Source organism: Aquarana catesbeiana, linkage group LG04 (assembly GCF_042186555.1).
Source record: "Aquarana catesbeiana isolate 2022-GZ linkage group LG04, ASM4218655v1, whole genome shotgun sequence".
Taxonomy (NCBI): domain Eukaryota; kingdom Metazoa; phylum Chordata; class Amphibia; order Anura; family Ranidae; genus Aquarana; species Aquarana catesbeiana.
The window spans coordinates 435537737-435561210 of record NC_133327.1 but is presented as its reverse complement, the minus strand read 5'-3'; the positions used below and the strand labels follow the sequence as shown (position 1 = coordinate 435561210).

The following is a 23474-nucleotide window of genomic DNA, read 5'->3' as shown; positions in this document are numbered from 1 at the left end:
ATTGAAATCAATGGGACAGTGTGGCTATACCGCCGGCAAAACGCTGCTGCAGTGGTGTTTTGCGTGCGGATTTAACCCCTTTTCAGCCGCTAGCGGGGGTTAAAACCGCTAGCGGCCGAATACCGCCGGTAAAGCAGCGCGAAAAATAGCGCAGTTTTAGCGCTGCCGCCCGCACCGCCCCAGTGTGAAAGGGGCCTAAGGCTCCCCTCACACGGACGGACCTTTCAGGTTCGCCTCGGACCTGAACGGACACTCCATAGACCTCTATGGAGGGTCGGATGTCAGTGGTGACATATCCGCTGACATCCGACCCACTCCAATCCTAAAAAGTGTAACGGAGGAAAAACCTATTTTTCCATCCATCTGCGCATCGGATCAGGTGACGACGGACTCTACGGTCCATCATCATCCGATCCCCCATAGAGGAGAGCGGCACTCTGACAGGTCTGTCCCTGCACAGTGTGCAGAGACAGACCTGTCATCTTCCTGCCCAGCAGGGATCGACGGAGCGATCCCCCGCTAAGCAGAGCGGGCTCCGTACACGGGGTACAAAGTCCCATCATGTGTATGAGGCTTAAACACCAGAAATTCAAGTTTTCATATCTTTAAAGGTCACCATACACTGGCCAATCAGTTAGATCTTCCATAAATTAGATTCAGTGCAAGAGCCGGTTTGATTTTCTACAATTAGAAGTAATTCTTACAGTGTATCTTCCTATTACCGCTTTAGCCTAATGCTCTCTTTCCACTATTTCAACACCAAAGTTGCGTGATTTACAATGTGCTTTTTCGGCTTGTTTTCCACTATTGCAACTTGTCATGCCACTAGGGACTGAAAAGTTGCATCACAAGTTCTACCCCATGATTTACAATGAGTACCGTTCAGATGTCTGCGACTTCAAGTCGCAGCAACTTCAAAGTGCACTATTTTGGTCCCACTTTGATGCGACTTGAGGTCCATAGACCTCAAAAATACACAGGCATTCCTTCAAGTTTTGGCAAAAAGTTGGGGGAAACTCGCGGCAAAAAGCACGCAACTTTGGGCTTTCAATAGTGGAAACCGAGCCTTAATGCCACGCGACTAATTCAAAACATCTGAGAAAAAGTCGCACTGAAGTTGGAACAAAGTAGTGCAAGAACTTTTTTTGGAGTTGCACCAATTAGAACGGGGGAACATTGAAATACATGTGTTTTGACTTGTCCTGCGACTTCACATGTGTCAAGTCGCACAACAACTCGCAGTAGTGGAAAGAGAGCTTAAGGCCACTTGGGACTGAAAAGTTGCATCACAAGTTGTACCCCATGATTTACAATGGGTACCGTTCATATGTGTGCGACTTGCTTACGCACATGCCGTATACACAGCAGGCACACATCTTTATTACAGAAATCCATAGTTGGCATGGAAATTAACCACTTGCTTACTGGGCACTTAAACCCCCTGCTGTCCTGACCAATTTTCAGCGCTGATCCATTTTGAATGACATTTGCGCGGTCATACTTAGCCAAATGTTTTTTTTAGTTTTTTTTTTTAAGTTCCCACAAATAGAGCATTCTTTGGGTGGTATTTGATCACCTGTGTGGTTTTTTTCTTTTGTTCAAACAAAAGAAAAGACAGATTTTTTTAAATAATTTGGTATATTTTTGGATATTTTGATATTAAATTTTGCAAACAGGTAATGTTCATTCATTGATGTACACTGATGAGGCGGCACTGATTGGTTACACTGATAGTCAGCGCTGCTTGGGATCACTGGTGGGCATTGGTAGGTCTGTGGTCGATCTGTGATCACCCGAGTCTCAGTGACTACGTCCTATGACAGCCTCCCAGATATTCAGGTCCACGCTGTGGCCATCATTTGGCTATAGCACAGACACCAAGTGGTTAATAGAAAAACAGATGCAGATTTCTAGGACTGGTCAAAAATAATGTTTTAGAGTAAAAGGCAACTGATGACTTTCTATTAAAGGTCTAAATCGGCCATTAACATGTATCACAATTGAACTTAGGAATGTGTCTTTGCAAAGTTAAACTCATTAAAATCCTTTCTTATTTTTGCTTGGGGATAGACTGCAGAGGGCCTATAAGTTTTGGGGGATGTCTACACCCCTGATAGGGTGAAGACACCTACCAAATTTTACCAATTTCGCATTCAAAATTATTCACTTCCTGTCACATAGCCAAACAGGAATTGAGGGTAAAACCCTACCAATGTATATCCTTGGGGACACACAGGTCAATCTAAATAGTTTCCCCATTCGGGAAATTGCACTCTAGCATTTTGCCATGTACATCCCAAATTATTATGTATCTTGGGGTTTATTTACTAAAAGGTAAATCCGCTTTGCACCACAAGTGCACTTAGAAGTTCAGTTGCTGGAGATCCGAGGGGGACATGCAAGGAAAATAAAAAAAAAAGGCATCTTTGCCTCTACATGATTGGATGATAAAATCACCAGTGCTACCCTTCTGATTTTCATCAACTACACTTGTATTGCAGAAAGGATTTGCCTTTAATAAACCCCAAAATACCTAATAATTTGGGGTATACACAACAAAGTGCTAGAGTGCAACTTGCATAATGGGGGCACTAGTTAGATTGACCTGTGTGTCCCCCAAGGAAAAATTAGGGCTTTACTCTCACTTCCTGTTTGGCTATGACAGGAAGTGAAGCCAATTTTAAGAAAAGGGACAAAGCCCAACCTTTAAAAAAATAAAAAATAAAAATCTTGATTTCCCTCAAATGTCCACAATCGGAAAAGGATTGGCTTCTGTTTGATTTTAGTTCAGTGCTCTAAATCAGTGCTTCGCAACCCTGTCCTCAAGTACCCCCCAACAGGCCATGTTTGCAGGTTTTCCTTCATCTTGCACAGGTGCTTTAAATCAAAGTCAATGGCTTTGTATTTTGGACAGCTATTTTAGAGAAGATAAAATTTCCTAAACATGTCCTGTCAGGCGGGTACTTGAGGACTGAGGCTGAAAACCACTGCTCAAAAAGAAAATTGAATACTTACCACCCCTGAAATGTTACTTTCCTGGTCACTATCCATGGCAGCATACGTACAATCCATGCATGTGCTACCATGAAGGCACCAGGAAAGTAACTTAAAACTAAAAAAAAGTGAAAAAGGGATTTGTCCAAGACATGCCAATCAGCCTAGTTAAGCTGCAGCTGGGAAATCTGATGCATAAAAAGAACACACATAAAACAAAGAATTTGAAACAATTTTATTGGTCCAAAAAAAAAAAAAAAAAAAAGGACTTGGAAAAGAAGCAAGGAAAGCAACATACACACATGTATGTTAATTTGAGGCACTAACAGAATAGGTTTGACCCTTTTGCAGTGTAAATTAACAGGAGTTAAAAGGATTGCACCCACAAATGGACATCTATTAAGGATTAAAACAACATTAGGCACAACATCTTGAGAAAGAATTTTAAAAATAAGGCAGCACAGACAGTTAAATCAAAGTGAACAACGTAAAAACAAAAATTGCCAACATAAAAAAGATTTCATGGTAAAATAACCACCACCCAAAAAAAACCCAGCAAACCAAAGTAACAAATAAATTGCATAAAAACACATCTGTTTTGCAACAACATAACAAACAAAATAGAAACAGAAAATACATGTGTTAGAAACTCGATAAGGACACCCAAATGTATTCTCTTGCCGGCCCCCCATACACACAATCTTGGCTCTTTTCAGGGCAAAGTAAAGATTGCTATCTGCAAGCTTTATATAACATAGGTTTGTCTGCTAATGAGGCAATTGCAAACACATGGGCAGTCCATTAAACACACAAAATGCAAGTTCACCCAATGTAGAGAGAACTTCAAAGTGGGTACACCTGTTAAGGATGTCCTTAAATTACTAACCCAAAAAACACACTCTGAGCATGCCCAGAAACATACAAGTGCTGTTCACACACAAAAAGCACCACAAAAAAAAACCAAAGTCCCTGAGCATGCTCAGAACAACCTAAATGCAGCTAGCACAAAATAAGCCACCCCACTGTCCAAAATTAAGCACATCATCCAGCATGCACCAAAATTACAGATGGGACAAAACACCCCCCAGTCCAGGGGGGCAACTATAGAGCCTAACATGTGCAAAAGTTATACAACAAATACCATTGCAGTCTAAGAGAACTGACTTGGTAATTTTACTAGTCCCCACTTGGCTGGCTTATCTTCTAGTTACTGGCCTTAAAATGAGTATGGGGCCCAGGTCCCACCCTAAGGGACATATATCAATGTCACCAATTGGACAACCCCAAAAACGAAACAAGGAGAAATGCCTTTAAATATGCCAAATTGCTTAAGGGCCAGTTCACACCAATGCAGTCCAGTGCATATTTTATGCATCAAAAATGCATGAAAAATCGGTTATATGGTGTGCAATGGCATAGTTCACACCAGTGCTTGCAGTTCCAGTGCGTTCCAGTTCCAGAATAAAAGTAGAACATGCTGCATTTTTTCTGCACTGGACTGTATTGAAAAGCTGTAAAACGCATCAAAACGCAATGGAACGCACTTGTCCTTATTTAAGGTTAAGAAAAAAGAGGGGTGAAAAAAAACACTGGACTGCATCAAAAACGCACCAAAAACGCACTGGAACACATCAAAAACGTGCATGCAGAAAAGCACCTGGAAAGCGTCCGGACTGCGTTTCTAAGGGCCCTAAGGGCAAGATCACACCATAGAAACGCAGTCCGGATGCGTTCCAGGTGCTTTTCTGCATGTACTTTTTTATGCGTTCCAGTGCGTTTTTGGTGCATTTTTGATGCAGTCCAGTGCCCCCCCCCTTTTTTCTTAACCTTAAGGCCTGATTCACACCTATGCATTTTTAGTGCTTTTTGCATTTTGCAGATCTGCACTAAATTCCATTTAACATGGTTTCCTATGGAACACGTTCTGTAGTGCAAATCTGCAAAATGCAAAATGCACTAAAAATGCATAGATATGAATCAGGCCTAAATAAGGACAAGTGTATTGCAGTGCATTTTTGGTGCATTTAGGTGCGTTCCAGTGCATTTTTGATGCATTTTACAGTGTTCCAGTACAGTCCAGTGCATAAAAAATGCAGCATGTTCGACTGTTTTTTTTGGGAACTGGAAATGTTTTTGATGCAGAAAAAAAACGCACTGGACTGCATGTGGTGTGAACTGGCCCTTAAGAAATAAAAGTTATTTAAAACTACTCGCGGCTATAATGAAATGTCGGTCCGGCAATTAGGGATGAGCCGAACACCCCCCTGTTCGGTTCGCACCAGAACTTGCGAACAGGCAAAAAATGTGTTCGAACACACGAACACCGTTAAAGTCTATGGGACAAGAACATGAATAATCAAAAGTGCTAATTTGAAAGGCTTATATGTAGGGATGAGCTTCGAGCCGAACTCATGTTCGACTCGAACATCGGCTGTTCACAAGTTCGCCCAACAGCGAACAATTTGGGGTGTTAGCGGCAAATTCGAATGCCGAGGAACACCCTTTAAAAGTCTATGGGAGAAATCAAAAGTGCTAATTTTAAAGGCTTATATGCATGGTATTGTCATAAAAAGTGTTTGGGGACCTGGGTCCTGCCCCAGGGGACATGTATCAATGCAAAAAAAAGTTTTAAAAACTGCCGTTTTTTCGGGAGCAGTGATTTTAATAATGCTTAAAGTCAAACAATAAAAGTGTAATATCCCTTTAAATTTTGTAGCTGGGGGGTGTCTATAGTATGCCTGTAAAGGGGTGCATGTTTCCCGTGTTTCGAACAGTCTGACAGCAAAATGACATTTCAAAGGAAAAAAAGTCATTTAAAAATACTTGCGGCTATTAATGAATTGCCGGCCCGGCAATACACATAAAAGTTCATTGATAAAAATGGCATGGGAATTCCCCACAGGGGAACCCCGAACCAAAATTTAAAAAAAAAATGACGTGGGTGGTCCCCCTAAATTCCATACCAGGCTCTTCAGGTCTGGTATGGATATTAAGGGGAACCCCAGCCAAAAAAAAAAACGGGTCCCCCCAAAAATCCATACCAGACCCTTACCAGAGCACGCAACCTGGCAGGCCGCAGGAAAAGAGGGGGGGACGAGAGGGCGCCCCCCCTCCTGAACCGTACCAGGCCACATGCCCTCAACATTGGGAGGGTGCTTTGGGGTAGCCCCCCAAAACACCTTGTCCCCATGTTGATGAGGACAAGGGCCTCATCCCCACAACCCTGGCCGGTGGTTGTGGGGGTCTGCGGGCAGGGGGCTTATCGGAATCTGGAAGCCCCCTTTAACAAGGGGACCCCCAGATCCCGGCCCTCCCCCCTGTGTGAAATGGTAAGGGGGTACAAAAGTACCCCTACCATTTCACTAAAAATCTGTCAAAAATGTTAAAAATGACAAGAGACAGTTTTTGACAATTCCTTTATTTCTTCTATTTTCTATCTTCTTTCTTCTATCTTCCTTTGGTTTCTTCCTCCATCTTCTTCTCCTGGTTCTTCCTCCGGTGTTCTTGTCCAGTATCTCCTCCGCAGTGTCTTCTTCCCTTCTTCTCCTTGGGCCGCTCCGCATCCATGGCATGGAGGGAGGCTCCCACTCTTCTCTTCATCTTCTTCTCTTCTTCATCTTCTTCTCTTCCTCATCTTCTTCTCCGGGCCGCTCCGCACCCATGCTGGCATGGAGGGAGGCCCCCGCTGTGTGACGCTTCTCCTCTTCTGACGGTTCTTAAATAACGGGGGGAGGCGGGGCCATGCACGGGGACATGACGGGACTTCCCTGTGGCATTCCCCGTGATGCCACAGGGAAGTCCCGTCAAGTCACCATGCGTCAGAGGGGGCGGGGTCACCGGGTGGCCCCGCCCCCTGTTATTTAAGAACCGTCAGAAGAGGAGAAGCGTCACGCAGCCGGAGCCTCCCTCCATGCCAGCATGGATGCGGAGCGGCCCGGAGAAGAAGATGAAGAAGAGAAGAAGATGAAGAAGAGAAGAAGATGAAGAGAAGAGCGGGAGCCTCCCTCCATGCCATGGATGCGGAGCTGCCGAGGAGAAAAAGGGAAGAAGACACAGCGGAGGAGATGCTGGACGAGAACACCGGAGGAAGAACCAGAAGAGCCAGAAGAACCAGAAGAAGAAGAAGAAGATGGAGGAAGAAACCGAAGGAAGATAGAAGGTAGAAGAAAGAAGATAGAAAATGGAAGAAATAAAGGAATTGTCAAAAACTGTCTCTTGTCATTTTAAACATTTTTGACAGTTTTTTAGTGAAATGGTAGGAGTACTTTTGTACCCCCTTACCATTTCACACAGGGGGGAGGGCCGGGATCTGGGGGTCCCCTTGTTAAAGGGGGCTTCCAGATTCCGATAAGCCCCCCACCCGCAGACCCCTACAACCACCGGCCAGGGTTGTGGGGATGAGGCCCTTGTCCTCATCAACATGGGGACAAGGTGTTTTAGGAGGCTACCCCAAAGCACCCTCCCAATGTTGAGGGCATGTGGCCTGGTGCGGTTCAGGAGGGGGGCGCTCTCTCGTCCCCCCGTCTTTTCCTGCGGCCTGCCAGGTTGCGTGCTCGGATAAAGGTCTAGTGTGGATTTTTGGGGGGACCCCATGCCAATTTTTTTTTTAATTTTGGCGCGGGGTTCCCCTTAAAATCTATACCAGACCTGAAGGGCCTGGTATGGATTTTTGGGGGGACCCCACGTCATTTTTTTATTTTTTGGCATGGGGTTTCCCTAATATCCATACCAGACCTGAAGGGCCTGGTATTGAATTTCGGGGGAACCCCACGCATTTTTTTTCTGAATTGTGTTTGTTTTCTTAATGCTGTTTTTATCAATGAACTTGTATGTGTTTTGCCGGACTGACATTTCATTAGCGCCGCACAAAGTGAACCAGCGTTAAAAACAAAAAAAAAGTCTAGAGGTGCGCCCGTTCAACCTATGCAAATGTTTTTACGTTGCCTGATATTTACTAATATTTTGCCGGCACACTGAACTAAAGTATTTGAACAGGCGCAAATGCCGGCTTGTTCCGAGAAAGTCACTTTCTCGTTCTATATTGGCCATATTTGTGACTTGGGCAGTTAGTACAACACTTCCCCACATCACCCCACATCACCCCCATATTCTTGGCACTTCCAGCTTGTTTAAGTTTGAAGTTAAACATGCCGTGCACCAGGTCTATAGTGGCGTACAGATCACCTAGAATAGTAAATGGGGGATTGCGCTGTGTTACCGGCTCAAATGCTTTGTAAATACGAAAATGTCATTTGCGCATCGGCTTACATAGCATTGCTTACATAGCATTAAAATGGGAGCCAGATTCATAGGATGAGATGCAAAGATTTCCAACTCATGAGAAACAAAAGTGAATCAGAGCTGCTAATGAAGATTGCAGATGTTTTGACAAAACTGCTTACAAGAAACAGATTTATAGAACTGAGATCTGAAATGGGACTAATATAAGGAGTAGTTGCTGAGTGAGGGTGTTGGAATACAACGTATTCTGTGCAACAACTACTGTACATCAGTATTTAGTAGAGATACGTTATTTAACCAGTAGATGGCAGTGTTTATAAGTTTGTAGCTTCATCTATGTTATGCTCAATGTCTTTTCCCTGAATACAGTTGCTGTTTCCTGTCTACAGTTAAGCAGAAAAGCTTATGTGGACTGTGCACTGTCTGTTCTGAAGGGCTATATACAGAATTTCTAACAAGCTCCAGTTTTCTTTTCAAAAGCTAATACTGTATATCCCCCTTATAGCTTCATTATGCCTAAGGAGGGTTTATTTTGACCACCCTCACTGTAGAGGCCCTTGATTTGACAATTTTGGACTATTTTTCTTTAATCATTGTTACTGCAGCTCATTTTAACCACTTAAGGAGCGGAAGGATTTGCCCCCTTAAAGCAGAGTTCCACCCATTTTTTAGTTTATTAAAAGTCAGCAGCTACAAAAAGTGTAGCTGCTGACTTTTAATAAACAGACACTTACCTGTCCCATGGTCCAGTGATGTGGGCGCCTGGAGCCTCACTCTTCTCCCCTTCCACTCTGCAGCACCAACATAGCAACTGTGGGCACCCGGCCATGACAGCTTACGGCTTCCTGGCCGGGTACGCACTGCACACGAGCGAGTTGCCCTGCGCAAGGAGAGGCCGCCTAGGTGGCAGAGAAGAGGAAGCAGGAAGTGGGACAGGAAGTCCCTCTAAAAAAAAGGTACCCACTCCCCCCCCCAAAAAAATGACATGCCAAATGTGGCATGTAAGGGGGCGAGGAGTGCTTAAAGCGGAAGTTCCACTGTTGGGTGGAACTCTGCTTTAATGACCAGGCCATTTTTTGCGATACAGCACTGCTTTGCTTTAACTGACAATTGCACGGTCATGCAATGTTGTACCCTTTTGCTCTTAAAGCGGCCATGGTACACCTATGGCAATTCCTGCAGCCATCCAACCTGCTGCAGTATGACGGTGGCTGGTCGGCAAGCGGTTAAGCATACCGAGAACTACCCTCAGTTTTTTATTACATCTGTCCTAAATCCAAAACCGAGGTGGCTGAATAGAGTTTACTTTTAGCTCTTAGCATTGCCTTGTCAAGGAGATATAGCTGATATAAACCTGAAAATCCACTCCACCAAGGTTTATCTTATGTCCAGAATGTATCTAAAACTTACCTACTATTAACTCATAAAGCTGAACTCCAGAAGAAAAAAGATTTACCCTTGATATGAGTCCCACTCCCTACTACAAGTGTTAACTGCTTGTTTTACCTAATGGTTGATAAATAAGATTATATACTTACCTTATTTCTCACTCCCTCAGCAGCAAGGGCTATTCTGATTCTCTGGAATGTAGGTAGTCCCACGGCATCCTCCTGTGCAATGCAGGACTGCATTGTATGGTAGGAGGACACCTGTAAGATTGAGGAATAAGGTACATACAGTATATCACCTGATACATCATCTCCTAGGCAAAATCAGCAGATGATTTTTTTATTTCAAATACAAGCAGTGTTTGTAACTAAATTCGACTTGGTATCAGCCTCCTGTAGTCCCTGAATAGCAGATCTCAGAATAAGAAAGAAGAAAGCAGCAAACAGATCCAGATATTTAACCACCTGCCTACCGCTCACAGTAAATATACTGTGAGTGGGCGGCAGGTACAGGCACAGTCACAGTCATGTACATGTATGTGACCGCCCTTCTTTCGGGTTTTTAGGAACGCGTGATTGGATGCAGCACAAGTTTGGCAGCAGATTTCAACCTATAATTTTGGTGGAAATTTACTGTTCGGCTGCATCCAATCACACACAGAGTTCTGTGTTTACAAAAAAAAGCAGCACACGTTCCACACATTATTTATTTTAGGTACTTAAATAGCGCTGTCAATTTATGCAGTGCTTTACATATACATTGTACATTCACATCAGTCTCTGCCCTCAAGGAGCTCACAACCTAAGGTCCCTAACACACATACGTGGGTCAATTTAGACAGGATCCGATTAACCTACCAGCATGTCTTTAGAATGTGGGAGGAAACCGGAGTACCCAGAGGAATCCCATACAGGCACAGGGAGAACATGCAAACTCCGGCCAGATGGTGTCATTGTTGGGATGCGAACCAGCGACCCTTTTTGCTGATAGGTGAAAGTGCTAACCACTACACCACTGTGCTGCTCTTTATACATTATTAGGAACACAGTTAACCCCTTGATTAGCTTTAGATGTTAACCTCTTCCCAGCCAGTGTCATTAGTACAGTGTCAGTGTACAGTATTATCACTGATCACTTTACTAGTGTCACTAGCGTTGTCAATGTCAGTTAGTGACCCTCCTGGCCAGTGTTTGTTAGTTCTAGATTGCCCGCCACCCTATCACAGTCCCACTTTAAGTTTCTGATCACTGTCATTACAGTATAGTGTCTATAGCTGTGTAATTTCCAGTATATATACTAAAGTTTGTAGACGCTATAACTTTTGAACAAACCAAATAATATACTCTTACTGGAATTTTTTGGCCTAAATCTATGAAGAAATTTGATTTTTTGATTTTTTTTTGTTGAATATGTTTTATAACAGGAAGTAGAAAATATTTGGTGTTTTTTTCAAAATTTTCTTTCTTTTTTCATTTATATTAAAACAGTGTTGCATGATTGTGCAATTGCCAGTTAAAATAGCACAGTGCTAAATAGAAAAAAAAAACGCCCTGGATATGAAAGAGGTCCTGGCTCCTCCCCCCTGCTGAGTGCCCCCTTTGCAAGCCGTTTGCTATGTGGCCCTTGTTTAAGCTTGCTGCTGAGCCCTGCTCTGTGTATCCCCTGTCACTGGCTCTGATTGACAGTAACAGGAGCCAGTGGCTCCCGCTGCTGTATCTGAGCCAATGAGGAGCAAGAAAGCCGAGAGAGCCTTGTGCCCATTGTGGATCGAGATCAGACTCAGGTATGTATTGGGGAGGGGGTGCATGCAGAAGATTTTTTTGATTGCATGCAGAAGGTTTTTCCCCTTCTGCATAGAATGTATGTGGTCAAGAATATATTTGGTCAGTGTAATCACCCAGTATCCCCACCAGTTTGTGTACAAACACCAATCCACCAGGGATCTCTAATTTAGCAGCGGTAGTGCTACCACCACTAAAATACAGTTTTTCAGCCACTCTTTGAGAACAAACCCATCATTTTTAAAGGGTTATATTGTACTTCTCCATAACTTCACATGCAGCATTAAGGCATCCTCTAAACTCGTTATTTAATTGATTTTTTTTATTTTTAATGTTGCATTTAAAGAACCTCTTCCTGACAAATGGTATTTAGCCTTGGAAAAGGCCAGAAAAAAATAACATGTTTTGGCTCCCATAGACATCAGTGGAGTTTGGTGCTATTTTTGGGGTTATGAATATCCTGCCTGGATCATTAAAAGTCAAGCAAAATGAAGTTTGCCCAGTTTGCTTATCCCTAGATGTCACTAAAAGAAGAGGTGATTCTAGACTATCTATTCCTGCAAAAATAATTAAAAATTAAGAAGAAACAAAAGGAACAAAAAAAGGAATGGCTCTGGAGAAAAACAGATGCCTAAGCCCAAGCAAGGGAAATCCTTTCAGGTAAAAGAGGCTAAAAGGAAAGCTCATGATCTAAATATTTTAATGGACAAACCTCTGCAGGCCCTTAAAGTGATTGTAAAGTCAGAAAGTTTTTTTATCTTAATGCATTCTATGCATTAAGATACAAAGCCTTCTGTGTGTAGCAGCCTCCCCCTTGCCCCCCCCCAATACTTACCTGAGCCCCATCTCTGTCCAGCGATTTCCACAAGTGTCTCAGCCGTCCGAGACTCTCTGTCCTGATTGGCTGAGACACAGCAGTGGCTCCATTGGCTCCTGCTGCTGTCAAGCAAAGTCAGCCAATCAGGAGAGAGAGGGGGCGTGTCTGGGTCACGGCTCCATGTCTGAATGGACACAGGGAGCTGTGACTCAGCTCGGGTACCCCCATAGCAAGCTGCTTGCTGTGGGGGCACTCAACAGGAGGGAGGGACCAGGAGCACAGAAGAGGGACCCGAGAAGAGGAGGATCTGGGCTGCCCTATGCAAATCCACTGCACAGAGCAGGTAAGTATAATATGTTTGTTATTTTAAAAGAAAAAAAACAAGACTTTACAATCACGTTAAAGCATAACCTCACTTTTGCTAAAAAAAAAAAAAAAAAAAAAAAAAAAGAACGCACATGCTTACATACTATCAGCTTCAGATAAAATGCCATTATGATGAATTACATTTCATGATGATAGTTTGCATGTCAATGTAAATGTATCATATTTAGTGAAAGGACTAATACTTTAAAGATTAACCTTGCTCATTCCTTGCGAGGCATTCAATATCTCGGTGGTGGCCTTCTCTGTTCCCTTAATTTGCTTTCAAGATACCTAAAACTTTGGAACAAGAGTCAAGACACAACATCAACTACAACCTTATTCACATATACTGTATATATATATATATATATATATATATATATATATATATATATATATATATATATATATATATATATATATGTGTGAGCAGGAGACGTTTTATGCAAATTTCAAGTTTTCTTATAAAATTTAGGCTTGATCCAGGTCCCTTCCACCACCTGAACTTTTCAATTGGTCAGTGTTTCCTATTAGAATAAAGAATTAGCAGGGAAATTTGGGAAAGTTGAGAATTGGATGTAACCTCTTCTGTCTATATCTCTGAATCTACTTTGGTTTGATATGTGCTTTACCTGAAGATAACCTTAGCTTATTCCTGTTTTATGGTATAGATTCAGTTTTAATTATCAGTGTTTATGACTTATTTACAAGTGTCCCTTTTGTTTGCCCATGCAGAAAAATAAAAGATTCACTAAAATTCTCCCTCCCGGTCACATTTTTTCTCTCTGCTTGGACAGCAAGATGTAAAATCCAAACAGTTTAGTCAAAGTCTACATAGAACAATGTGGCAGTGCTGGACCAATTATGAAACACTAGTGTTGTCACATGGGGGGGCACATCCTCGCCCATACTCGGAAGTGTTGGGTAGTTCACTTTTCTCCTATTAATTAAAGGCAGTAACGGGTGTAGCAAAGGTTTTTGTTGAGGGGGAGGCATGAGTTAGGTGGCCAAAGGGTCACTTTTTTTTTTTTTCTCAAACAAAAAGGTTTTTATTTCAGCAAAAATTATTACATACAGTTCCGGAACAAATATATCGCTATGCAAAGTAGTGGTTCAATCAAACAGGTAAACAGCAAATATTGCATCATCTCTCCCTCACCCACTTCCTATAAGATGTATTATAATACACAATCACTCCCAATAACCCTCTTCCTGTACACCTATACCTCCAATAAATCTTAGTAAGTTTGCCTATTTTTATTTGTTTACGGCAGTGTATCCATCATACCCTCTAAAACAAGCGGTCAATCACCAGATCTACTGGCGCAAGTCCCAGAACACCTAACCACGGAACCCACAGTTTCTCATATTTTTTGGATGTCCCCCTGTGTTGAAAGATAATTTTTTCCAAGCGTATAGTGTTCCCCATTTGTGTGATCCATTCCTGCAGTGTAGGGGGGTTTTCAGATTTCCAATGTCTAAGAATTAGCATACGCGCTTGAAACAAAGCTCTGCTAATAGCTTGCTTAAGGATATCTCCTGTCAATAGGTCATCTATTATCCCCAGCAGGCATGGTTTGGGATCTAATGGTATCTGTACCTGGAAGACCATATTGATAGTGTCCAGGACAGTCTTCCAATACAGGTGAAGTTTGGGGCATCTCCAAAGGAGATGAATAAGATCTCTGTGGTCTCTACAACATCTCGTACATGTGGGATCTGTGCCAACCCCCATACGGACTAGTTTAGCAGGTGTATAATGTACTCTAGAGAGTATATAAAGCTGGGATAGTTTTTGAGCAGCGTTTAATGAACACAGGGGGACCGCCTGCAGGGCCTCCTCCCACTGTTCCTCCTCGAATGTGCCAACATCCTGTTCCCATTTAGTCATAGCTTTCAATGGTGAGTCCCTCAGAACCAACTTCAGGACCATAGCATAGCAGTTCGATATGAACCCTTTATATGTAGTTATTTCAAAAAGGAAATTAAAGACAGGTGTGAGTTCTAGAGTCCAAATATCTGCACCTCTCTGGGTATCTATCGCATGTTTAAGTTGTTAGTAATAGAAATTCATGGAAGCCGGTAACTGGAAGGCCTCCCTGAGCTCCGAAAAGGATCTCAGCTTGCCATCTCTGAATATGTGTATCATGTGTGATATCCCATATTGCTTCCATTTTACTCCATATGGTATTTTCGCTATTTCCGTGTAATGATTATTCTCCCAAATTGGGCTATATTTAGTGTATCCTTGCACTCCCTGTAGCATTCTGACCTTATTCCAAATCTTTTGCATAAGAGCATAAGTTGGGAAAAGTTTGTTGGATTTATTATATTGCAGCGCCTCTAACCCGTCTAAGGCTTCACACTTGGATGTGAAGCGAAGTAGCTGGGCCGAGGAGTCTCGAAAATTCAGTTCTATTTCCTGTTTAGGCCGCAGAACTCTAGTAATGTGCTGTAGCTGGGCAGCCAGGTAATATACCCAAGGACTAGGTAGCGCCAGGCCGCCTTCGTCCTTGGGGCGCTGTAGTTGCTCAAGTTTAATTCTAGGAGGTTTTGATAACCATATAAATGACCGAAAGAGTCTGAACTTTTTCAAGGTAATGACCATTGGGGAGTTGTGGAGCACATATAGTAGCTGAGGCATAAGGATCATCTTTATTAGATTGATCCTACCTACTTGTGTTAATTTCAATTTGCTCCAGACTTTAACTCGATCACGACAACGATTAATAAGAGGAGTTAGGTTTAAGTTAACATAATCTAACACGCGGGGAGTGACTTGTATGCCTAAGTACTTAAGGGATGTCGATACCGGGATGTCCAGCATACTCTTTTGGGAAGGAGGTGGTTCACGGTCCAGCAGTAGCAGGGAGGACTTGGTCCAATTAATAACTAGACCCGAGTACTGTCCGAAACCGGCCAATAAAATTCATTGCTTCTGACAGTGACGCTGATGTATCTCCGAGAAGCAGCATGGTGTCATCAGCATACATGATAACCTTCTCCTGAACATCTCCATACCGAAACCCCTGTATTACGGGGTTGCTACGTATCATAGATGCTAAAGGTTCTATCGCCAAAGCAAACAAGAGGGGAGACAGGGGGCAACCCTGTCTCGTACCTCTGTATAGATTAAAGGGTGTGGAGATCCGTCCCCCCTCCCTAATAGTTGCCACCGGGGAAGAATAGAGTAGTTGTACCCATTTGATATATCCGTCCCCAATCCCAAATTTCCTCATCACTGCCCATAGATAGTCCCATTCGACGCTATCAAACGCCTTATGGGCATCCAGCGACAGCAAGGCTCTGTCTCCCCTATTGTCCGACTGGGATTGAATATTGAGAAAAAGTCTGCGCAAATTTATCGCAGTCAATTTCTGGGGCATAAACCCGGATTGGTCTGAATGTATTATGGTAGATATGACTTTGTTCAGACGCAACGCCAACACCTTGGCGAGAATCTTCACATCAGTTTGTAAAAGCGAGATCGGTCGATACGAGTCCCAGATCGAGTGGATCTTTATTGGGTTTTAATATCAGGACTATGCTTGCTCTGGTCATCGACTGGGGGAGGTCACCACTCTGTTTTGCTGCATTAAATACCTTTAGCAGGTGTGGAAGTATACGTTCCCTATACTGTTTGTAAACTTCAATAGGGAGCCCATCGTCTCCCGGAGCCTTGGGAACAGACTGGTCGCCATCTGCAATTCATTAATAGTTAAAGGGTTGTCCAGCTCAGCCCGGGATGCCGCTGAGAGGCTGGGCAGCTGGACTTCATCTAAGTACTCAGTGAGAGAGTCCAATGAGTATGTTTGTTTAGATTGGTACAGAGAGGAGTAAAATATCACTAGTTCTGCCAAAATCTGGTCTGGGCCATTGGTTAGCCCTCCCCGGTGGGAGCGTAATGCTCCAATTGAGGGAGAGGTCTGATGAGAGTGGGCAATAAATGCTAGCAGGCGACCAGTGTGCTCCCCCTCCTCATAATATGCTGTTTTATGAAAAAACCTCTTTCTCTCAGTTGTGGATGACGTGACCTTATATAGCGCATCTTGCGCCGAAAGCCACGATTCCTTGTTAGTTTGGGTTGGATCCGTAATAAACTGTCCCTCTAGTTCTTCTGCCATGCGCTCTATTCCCTCCCTCTGAGCATGTGTTTTCCTTTTAACTGCTTGAATTTCAGCGATGAAGAGGTTCCGAAGAACTGCCTTAAAGGCCTCCCAGGACAAAGCAGACGCTTCATCACTGGCATGAATACGCCAATATCCTGTAATATGGGATTCTATTTGCTCATGGGAAGGGAAGAGATTCAACCAAAATGCATTCATCTTCCACGGAGCCTTTGCCATCGTGGAAGGAGGACGCACCTCTAGGGTCACAATTAGCGGAGAATGATCAGATACACTTCTAACAGCATATGTCACTTCCGAGATATAGCGGTCAGCTACTCCCGAGCATAAACACAGGTCTATCCTTGATAGCGATGAGTGGCTCTTGGAGAAACAAGAGAACTGGCGCACCCCCGGATTCCCTGCTCTCCAAGGGTCTTTCCACCCCACCTCTTCTATAAACTTATTGAGGGCTGTGCAGTTCACTCCCCGCCCCCCCCACTACTGGTGGATGTTTGTCCAGCAACTGATCAGTGTAGTTATTAAAATCCCCGAAGGCATACAGCGGAACCTCAGGGTGTTTCACTTGGTATGCCAGCAGGGCTCTCACCACCTGGTTATTATACGGAGGAAGCACATATATAAAGGCTAATATGCATTTAAGAGTAGACGATTTACACAAAAGAAAGACATATCTCCCTTCTTCATCAATTTCGGAACCCAGCTCCTCATATTCTATAGAACTATGTACCAACACACTCACACCACGAGAGTATGAGGTATGGGTGGAATGGTACGCCTTGCCCACCCATCGATAACCAATACAAGACAGCGAGTTCTTGGTAAGGTGAGTTTCTTGCAAGGCACAAATAGCCGGGAGGCGTTTCCGAAGCAAAGATGATATCATTATCCTTTTTAGGGGGTCATGTAACCCTCTAATGTTCCATGAGATCACAGTTACTGTCGTCATCTTGGAGTGAACAAAAAATGGCTGTCATAGGTAAACCACTGCTTGCTCCTCCCACTCCCACACAAAAGAGATAAGGGGGCTGCTGCACCACACCCAAGGGAGGACGGTAAATGGGAAAGTATCTTGAAGGAGAGAAAAAAAGCCGTGCCTTCACCCGCATGGTAACTTGAAAGTTCCGGAGCAAATCTGGATAGAAAAAAAACCCAAAGCGCACAACGGTGCATGAAACAAACATAAGGGCCTCTTCTGAGCTGGGTTATGCACCTGTAAAAGCTCAACACATAGAAGGGCCAACTTTCTTTGTAATCCAGGACACCAACATGTCAAAGTAGGTGACAAAACTTCATGGGACAACAGGTCCCTCTGACCATCAAGGGGGTCCTGGATCACCTGCATAACGTTCCTGATAGGTAATGACTTGCACAACATCAGGATTCAACTTACATCTGAGCTCGCATTGCTTTATAAAGAAATCAATATACGTTTCCAGCACTGCCCCCGTCCGAGGGAGAAATATGAAAGAGTCCTGTACTGGTAAAGATGATGTCAATCAAGCTCCATTTCTGGTCTCCGTTCTTGTCTAAATTCATTTTCGTTGGCATCCAGCCAGTCAGAGGCCTCAGCCGGGTGTTCAAAGAAGTGTACTCGACCCCTTAGGGTAATTCTGAGTTTCGCTGGATACAACATCGCATATGAGGCTTGTAGCTTCTGTAAGCGTTTTTTAATTTCGGTGAATCGTGAGCGATTCTTCTGGACAGCAGCCGAGAAATCGGGGTAAAAGGAGATTCGTGTGCCATTATATTGGATATTCCTTTTCTCTCTGGCTAGCCTCAAAATGATCTCTCTGTCCCGGTAGTTTAAAAGGCGAGCCAGGATCGGGCATGGGGGGTGCCCAGGTGGGAGGGGTCTGGTGGGTACTCTATGTGCCCGTTCCACAGCATATAGGTGGGTAAAGGCTTCCTTGCCAAACACATCAGTCATCCATTGTTCTATAAATTGCGTGGGATCACGGCCCTCTGCTTTCTCACGGAATCCCACTACGCGCACATTATTGCGTCTGAGACGGTTTTCAAAATCCTCAGCGCGTGTGTCGGTGGCTCTTGCTAACCGTGTGGTAGCTTGGGATTCTCTGATCATATGGGGAAGTTTATCCTCTATTTCACTTATTCTACTTTCTGCTGCAGTAGTCCGCTCTCGGATCTTCTGAATGTCCTGTCTAAGGAGACTAACCTCCTCTTTCAGGCCCCCAAAACGTGCCTGTAGGTTATTAACAGAGGCTGTACATTTATTCACTGCTCTTAGAATGGCTGCAAGTGTGGGCTGTTCACCCCCCTCCTCCTCCTAACATTCTTCAGGCTCCTCAGCTATACCGCTGCTAATGTCCTCTTGAGCCATCATGGCGCCTGCCCCCTGTGTTCTCTCACCCTCCTCCTCATCAGGATCATTTTGTATAGCAAAGTCACACTGAGACCAGATTTTTCATTTAATTTATGGGCATAGTACCTCATGTCCTTGGGGTGGTCAGCGGAGCCATCTTTAGAGCTTTTCTGTTGTTTGCTCTGTGTCTCCTTCATTTTGTCAGCGCCGCGCTTCTGTGCTGATGGCAGAGTGGCGCCATTTTGAGGATCCATCCTTGAGTTCTCTCCCCTCTGTCCTCGGGTCATCATACCCTCTGCATGAACCGGAGTGTATGCCGAGTGTAGCAGGGACTCTCCCAGGGCTGTTGAGTGACTTTTAGGCAGGAATCAGCGCCGGGAACCGGATCAATTCAGGGTAACTGTGGGAGCTCTGTAACTAAGCGTCTGCTCACATGCCGCGCTGGCCACGCCCCACAAAGGGTCACTTTAGGTTGAGCATTGTCAGCATTTTACTTAAAATGTTCACTATATTTATTTTTACATTATACATTTACTCTGTGACTACTTCTCTTTATTCTGTATTTAAAATATGTGTATAATATATACAGTAGATATAAGAAATACCAATTATAGATCTTTAGGCTATATTTCACTTAAAGTGTAACAAAATCCATAACATTAAAAATGATCAATAAATGTTGTATTACATGCTATTTATACTCACTCATTCACTATGGGATTAATTTTCCGAATTCTGCAAAAAAAACCTGGTTGATCCTGCTGTTCTCCACCTTCTGTCCAAGACCCCAATGCAGTTGGGTATTTTGCAGAGCAGCTCGGCACATGCTCACTTTTCGTTGATTTTCTATGATGAGCATTTCCTCCCTATCACATGTGACTATAAAGTTACACATGTAGGCGTATACACAGTGGTAAATGACAGCCCACTCCCTCCCTCCTGCTCCATACTCACTAACCAGTTAAACACAATGGAGGTGGGATATTACATGTAGATTGATATAGACTTCACCTCCCTCTTATTCTAAGACACAGACTGGAGGGGCGTGACACAGCCTGTGACTGGCAGAAATCCGCCTACACCATGTTATTGCCAAAAAAAAGTTTATTGATATTAATTATTTATTTTACTCTGTATTCCAAAGGCTGTTTTTTTGTTTTTATTTTGAATATCTGACCAGCAACAGAGGACCAGAAGCTCCTCCTGCTTATGTGTCCATGCAGACAGGCTGGGAAAAAGCTGGGTCATGTGACAGCTGTATATCGATTAGGAAAAAAGGTACTTACTGTAGATGTTTTTTTACTACAGTGCCATCATCCATATACAGAAATAGAAGGGACAATGTACATTAAACAGTGTGTGTTTTGTATCATTTTCAATGCAGAGAGGTGAACAAATATATTTAAAGTGCATTTTTAATTTAGGATATTAATTACATATCATTGTGTATTTATTGTGCACTAATCCTAACCGTAATTTTAATTACCTATTTTTTTTAATCTCTTTTTCAGTTTGTGGTAACGATGTTCTGGACCCTATATATATATGACAGGGAACTGGTATATCCAAAGCTGCTGGACAATTTCATACCACCCTGGCTAAATCATGGAATGGTAAGCATTCATTGTATTTTTGAACAAAACACTGTAAGCAAGTGTACCATAAAAAAATAAGTTGGTTGAAAATCAAAGAAATGAATACATGTTAAACAGAAGACCTCAAAGAACAGCCAATGCATGTTATGCAAACAGTATAGATATCTTTGTCTTGTGCAGAGGCTGTCTGGTTGAGTCTGCAGACTGTATTTTTGCTGAGTACACAGGTGGGTTCCTTATGCTCACTATACATCTTAAAATTGTATTGTACAGTCTCTTGTCAGCTACTAAATAGTGCAGGATCATGCAGGTTCACACATTACATGGCCTTGGTATATCTAAAAGATATTGCAGAGTGATTATACAGCCAGATTCTAATATATACCCTGTTTTATATAGCTCCCATTTATATCTTCCCTATATTTAGCTTAATCACCTATACCTTCCCCATATTTCGCTTAATTAGTCCACGTTTATCCCTAAGCCTGCATTTACACAGGTGGCTAGGGGCAGATAGTTTGCTACATTCAAAGGAGACTAAATGCCACCTCTGGATACAGCAATATTCTGTGCTATGGCCACATACACACTGGCCAATTATCTGAGTTCAATGACAGCCAGAATTCTGTAGAAATGCAGATCCCAGATGCACATTGCATGCACCCAAGGTAAGTTGGAGACTCCATGAGGAGTGGATATATGTGAACAGCAGCAGCTGCTGTTCGCACACAGTGGGTTTGATCTACCAAAACTGGAGAGTGCAAAATCTGGTGCAGCTGTGCATGGTAGCCAATCAACTTCTAACTTCAGCTTGCTCAATAAAGCTTTGACAAAAAAAAATGAAAGCTGATTGGTTTCTATGCAGGGCTGCACCAGATTTTACACTCTCCAGTTTTAGTAAATCAACCCTTCTCTGTGCAGGCAGTGTTCAGGACTGCCTGCAAGAATCTACTTATTCTCCCACCCCCCCTTGTAGTCACCCTTGGCCACCCCTGTGCGCAGGGCCGTCTTTTCGCATGGGCACGCTGGGCAGTTGCCCGGGGGCCCCAATTGCCTGGGGGGCCCCACCTGCCCAGCGACCCCAGCCAAGCATCATTCAGATGTCACAAAGTTCGCTGCCACATTGTGCCAGTGCTGTGCGGTGCGGATCCCTCACAGAGTGCCACACGATCAGTCCCGATATCAGTCAGCGACTCAGTGGCGGGCAGTGTGAGTCAGCTACCACTGTGAAGAATGGAGCCAATGCTTTCTGTGTAGTTCCGGCTCTTCACAGGCGGAGTGATATGAAATGCACTCCGCCTGTGACAGATACAGGAAGCATCGGCTCTGCTCTCTACTGCAGCCGCATGCTGCAGCTTCCTGTCACACTTCCGCATCTCAGAGGAGCCAGGCAGCAGTACACACACCAGCATTAATACCCATCAGCACCAGCAGTATCCAAGCCAGCATTAGTACCCACCAGGCAGCACCAGCAGCACCAGAGTGTGAGTGTGTACATTTATATATATTTATTTAGTTTTTTTTAGTTGTATGATTTAGTGGTGAAAGTTATTAGTGCCCGGGCCCCCCCAAGTTTTGACTGTAATATCTTATGTCTCCCCCTTATATATCAATCTTAGAGTTGCCACTAGTTCAAGGAAGTGTAAGAAAGGTGAAGAAAAAGAAACTTTATTACGTGTTGGTGAAAATAACCTTTAGAGCAGAAATGAAACATAATTTGAGTTTTGAGTGGAGCACAGAAGAGGAAAAAGGCTGCAGAGGAGAAAGAGAAAATGTGCAAACTTTGCGCAATCGTGCGTGATTGTGTAGACAGGGCCCCAGTGTACTGTATTGCCCGGGGGCCTATAATGCTCTTAAGATGGCACTGCTTGTGCGGCCATGTGAATGTAGCCTAATATGTTTTTCATAAGGTTATAAAAAAAAATCCATAATGTGAAATGTTATACCCACGAGGGTTTTGACCTACCACTGAGTCCTATCCAAAGTCTATGTAAATCTAAATTAGTTATATACTTAGTATATTGGTAATAGTGCTAACAATGTTTAGAAAATTGTTGGAGAGACACTCTCACCATTCCATACACAGCAAGGTAATTACGTAGGTAAATGTACCCACATACCTTTTTTTAAAGTCATACCCCCACTGCGCAGAAAAAAAGTCTTATATTTCTAATCGCCTCCAATACATCTTAAAGTGTCTAACACTATCCCTACCAGGGTAGTGCAGCTGCTACTCCTCCTGACCCTGACATCAACCATGGTCTTAGGAATGACTGGGGAAGCCTTGCATTAACTGCATTGACAGTGTATGCAGATCATGCAAGGCTTCCCCAAATGCATTGGCTGTGTATTTGATATCCACCAACATTACTTTTAACAAGAACAGTGTATGAAATTACATGATTCATATTATTGCTGTTGCAGTTCTGGGTATGCAGTCATGCAAAAAAAATAATATTTTGACTTTGAGTGGTAGGCTATAACTTAGGTATTGCATATTTCTATATGTAGCATACTGTGTTGAAACAACATGAATTGATATATCACTTTACAAGCTTATAACATAGATATTTTTTTGTTAATAGCACATGTACATTTTTCAAGTGCTTAAACAGATATAAAAATCACTTTCATTAATCAGAGGGTAGTAGTCTGTAATTTGATAAATAAGCAATAATGAGCAGAACAAAACCATAAAACCTGTAGCATAGACAGAATGTTGAATAACATCCAACATTTGATTCAGCCAACAGTGCAAGGAGAATAATCCAGAGTCGCCCAAAGCAGTCAATCACATATTACGTTACTTGTGCCAGCTCAATATGGATTAAGCTTTTA

The 23474-nt window shown here is 43.2% G+C and overlaps 1 protein-coding gene across 4 annotated transcripts in view; it reads left to right on the top strand.

The window, feature by feature from the left end:
* Window positions 1–23474, top strand: part of AIG1 (androgen induced 1) — a 537675-nt gene that overhangs the window by 241276 nt on the left and 272925 nt on the right. For 3 of the 4 annotated variants that reach the window (XR_012243927.1, XR_012243928.1, XM_073627423.1), the window contains exon 3: window positions 20553–20654. Coding sequence is in view for 2 of the 4 variants with exons in the window: in XM_073627423.1 (XP_073483524.1) it covers window positions 20553–20654 (102 nt within the window). In the remaining 2 variants the exon portion in view is untranslated. Of the gene's footprint in view, window positions 1–20552; window positions 20655–22255; window positions 22404–23474 lie in introns of those variants that run through there. The other variant, XM_073627424.1, reaches the window with a different exon arrangement.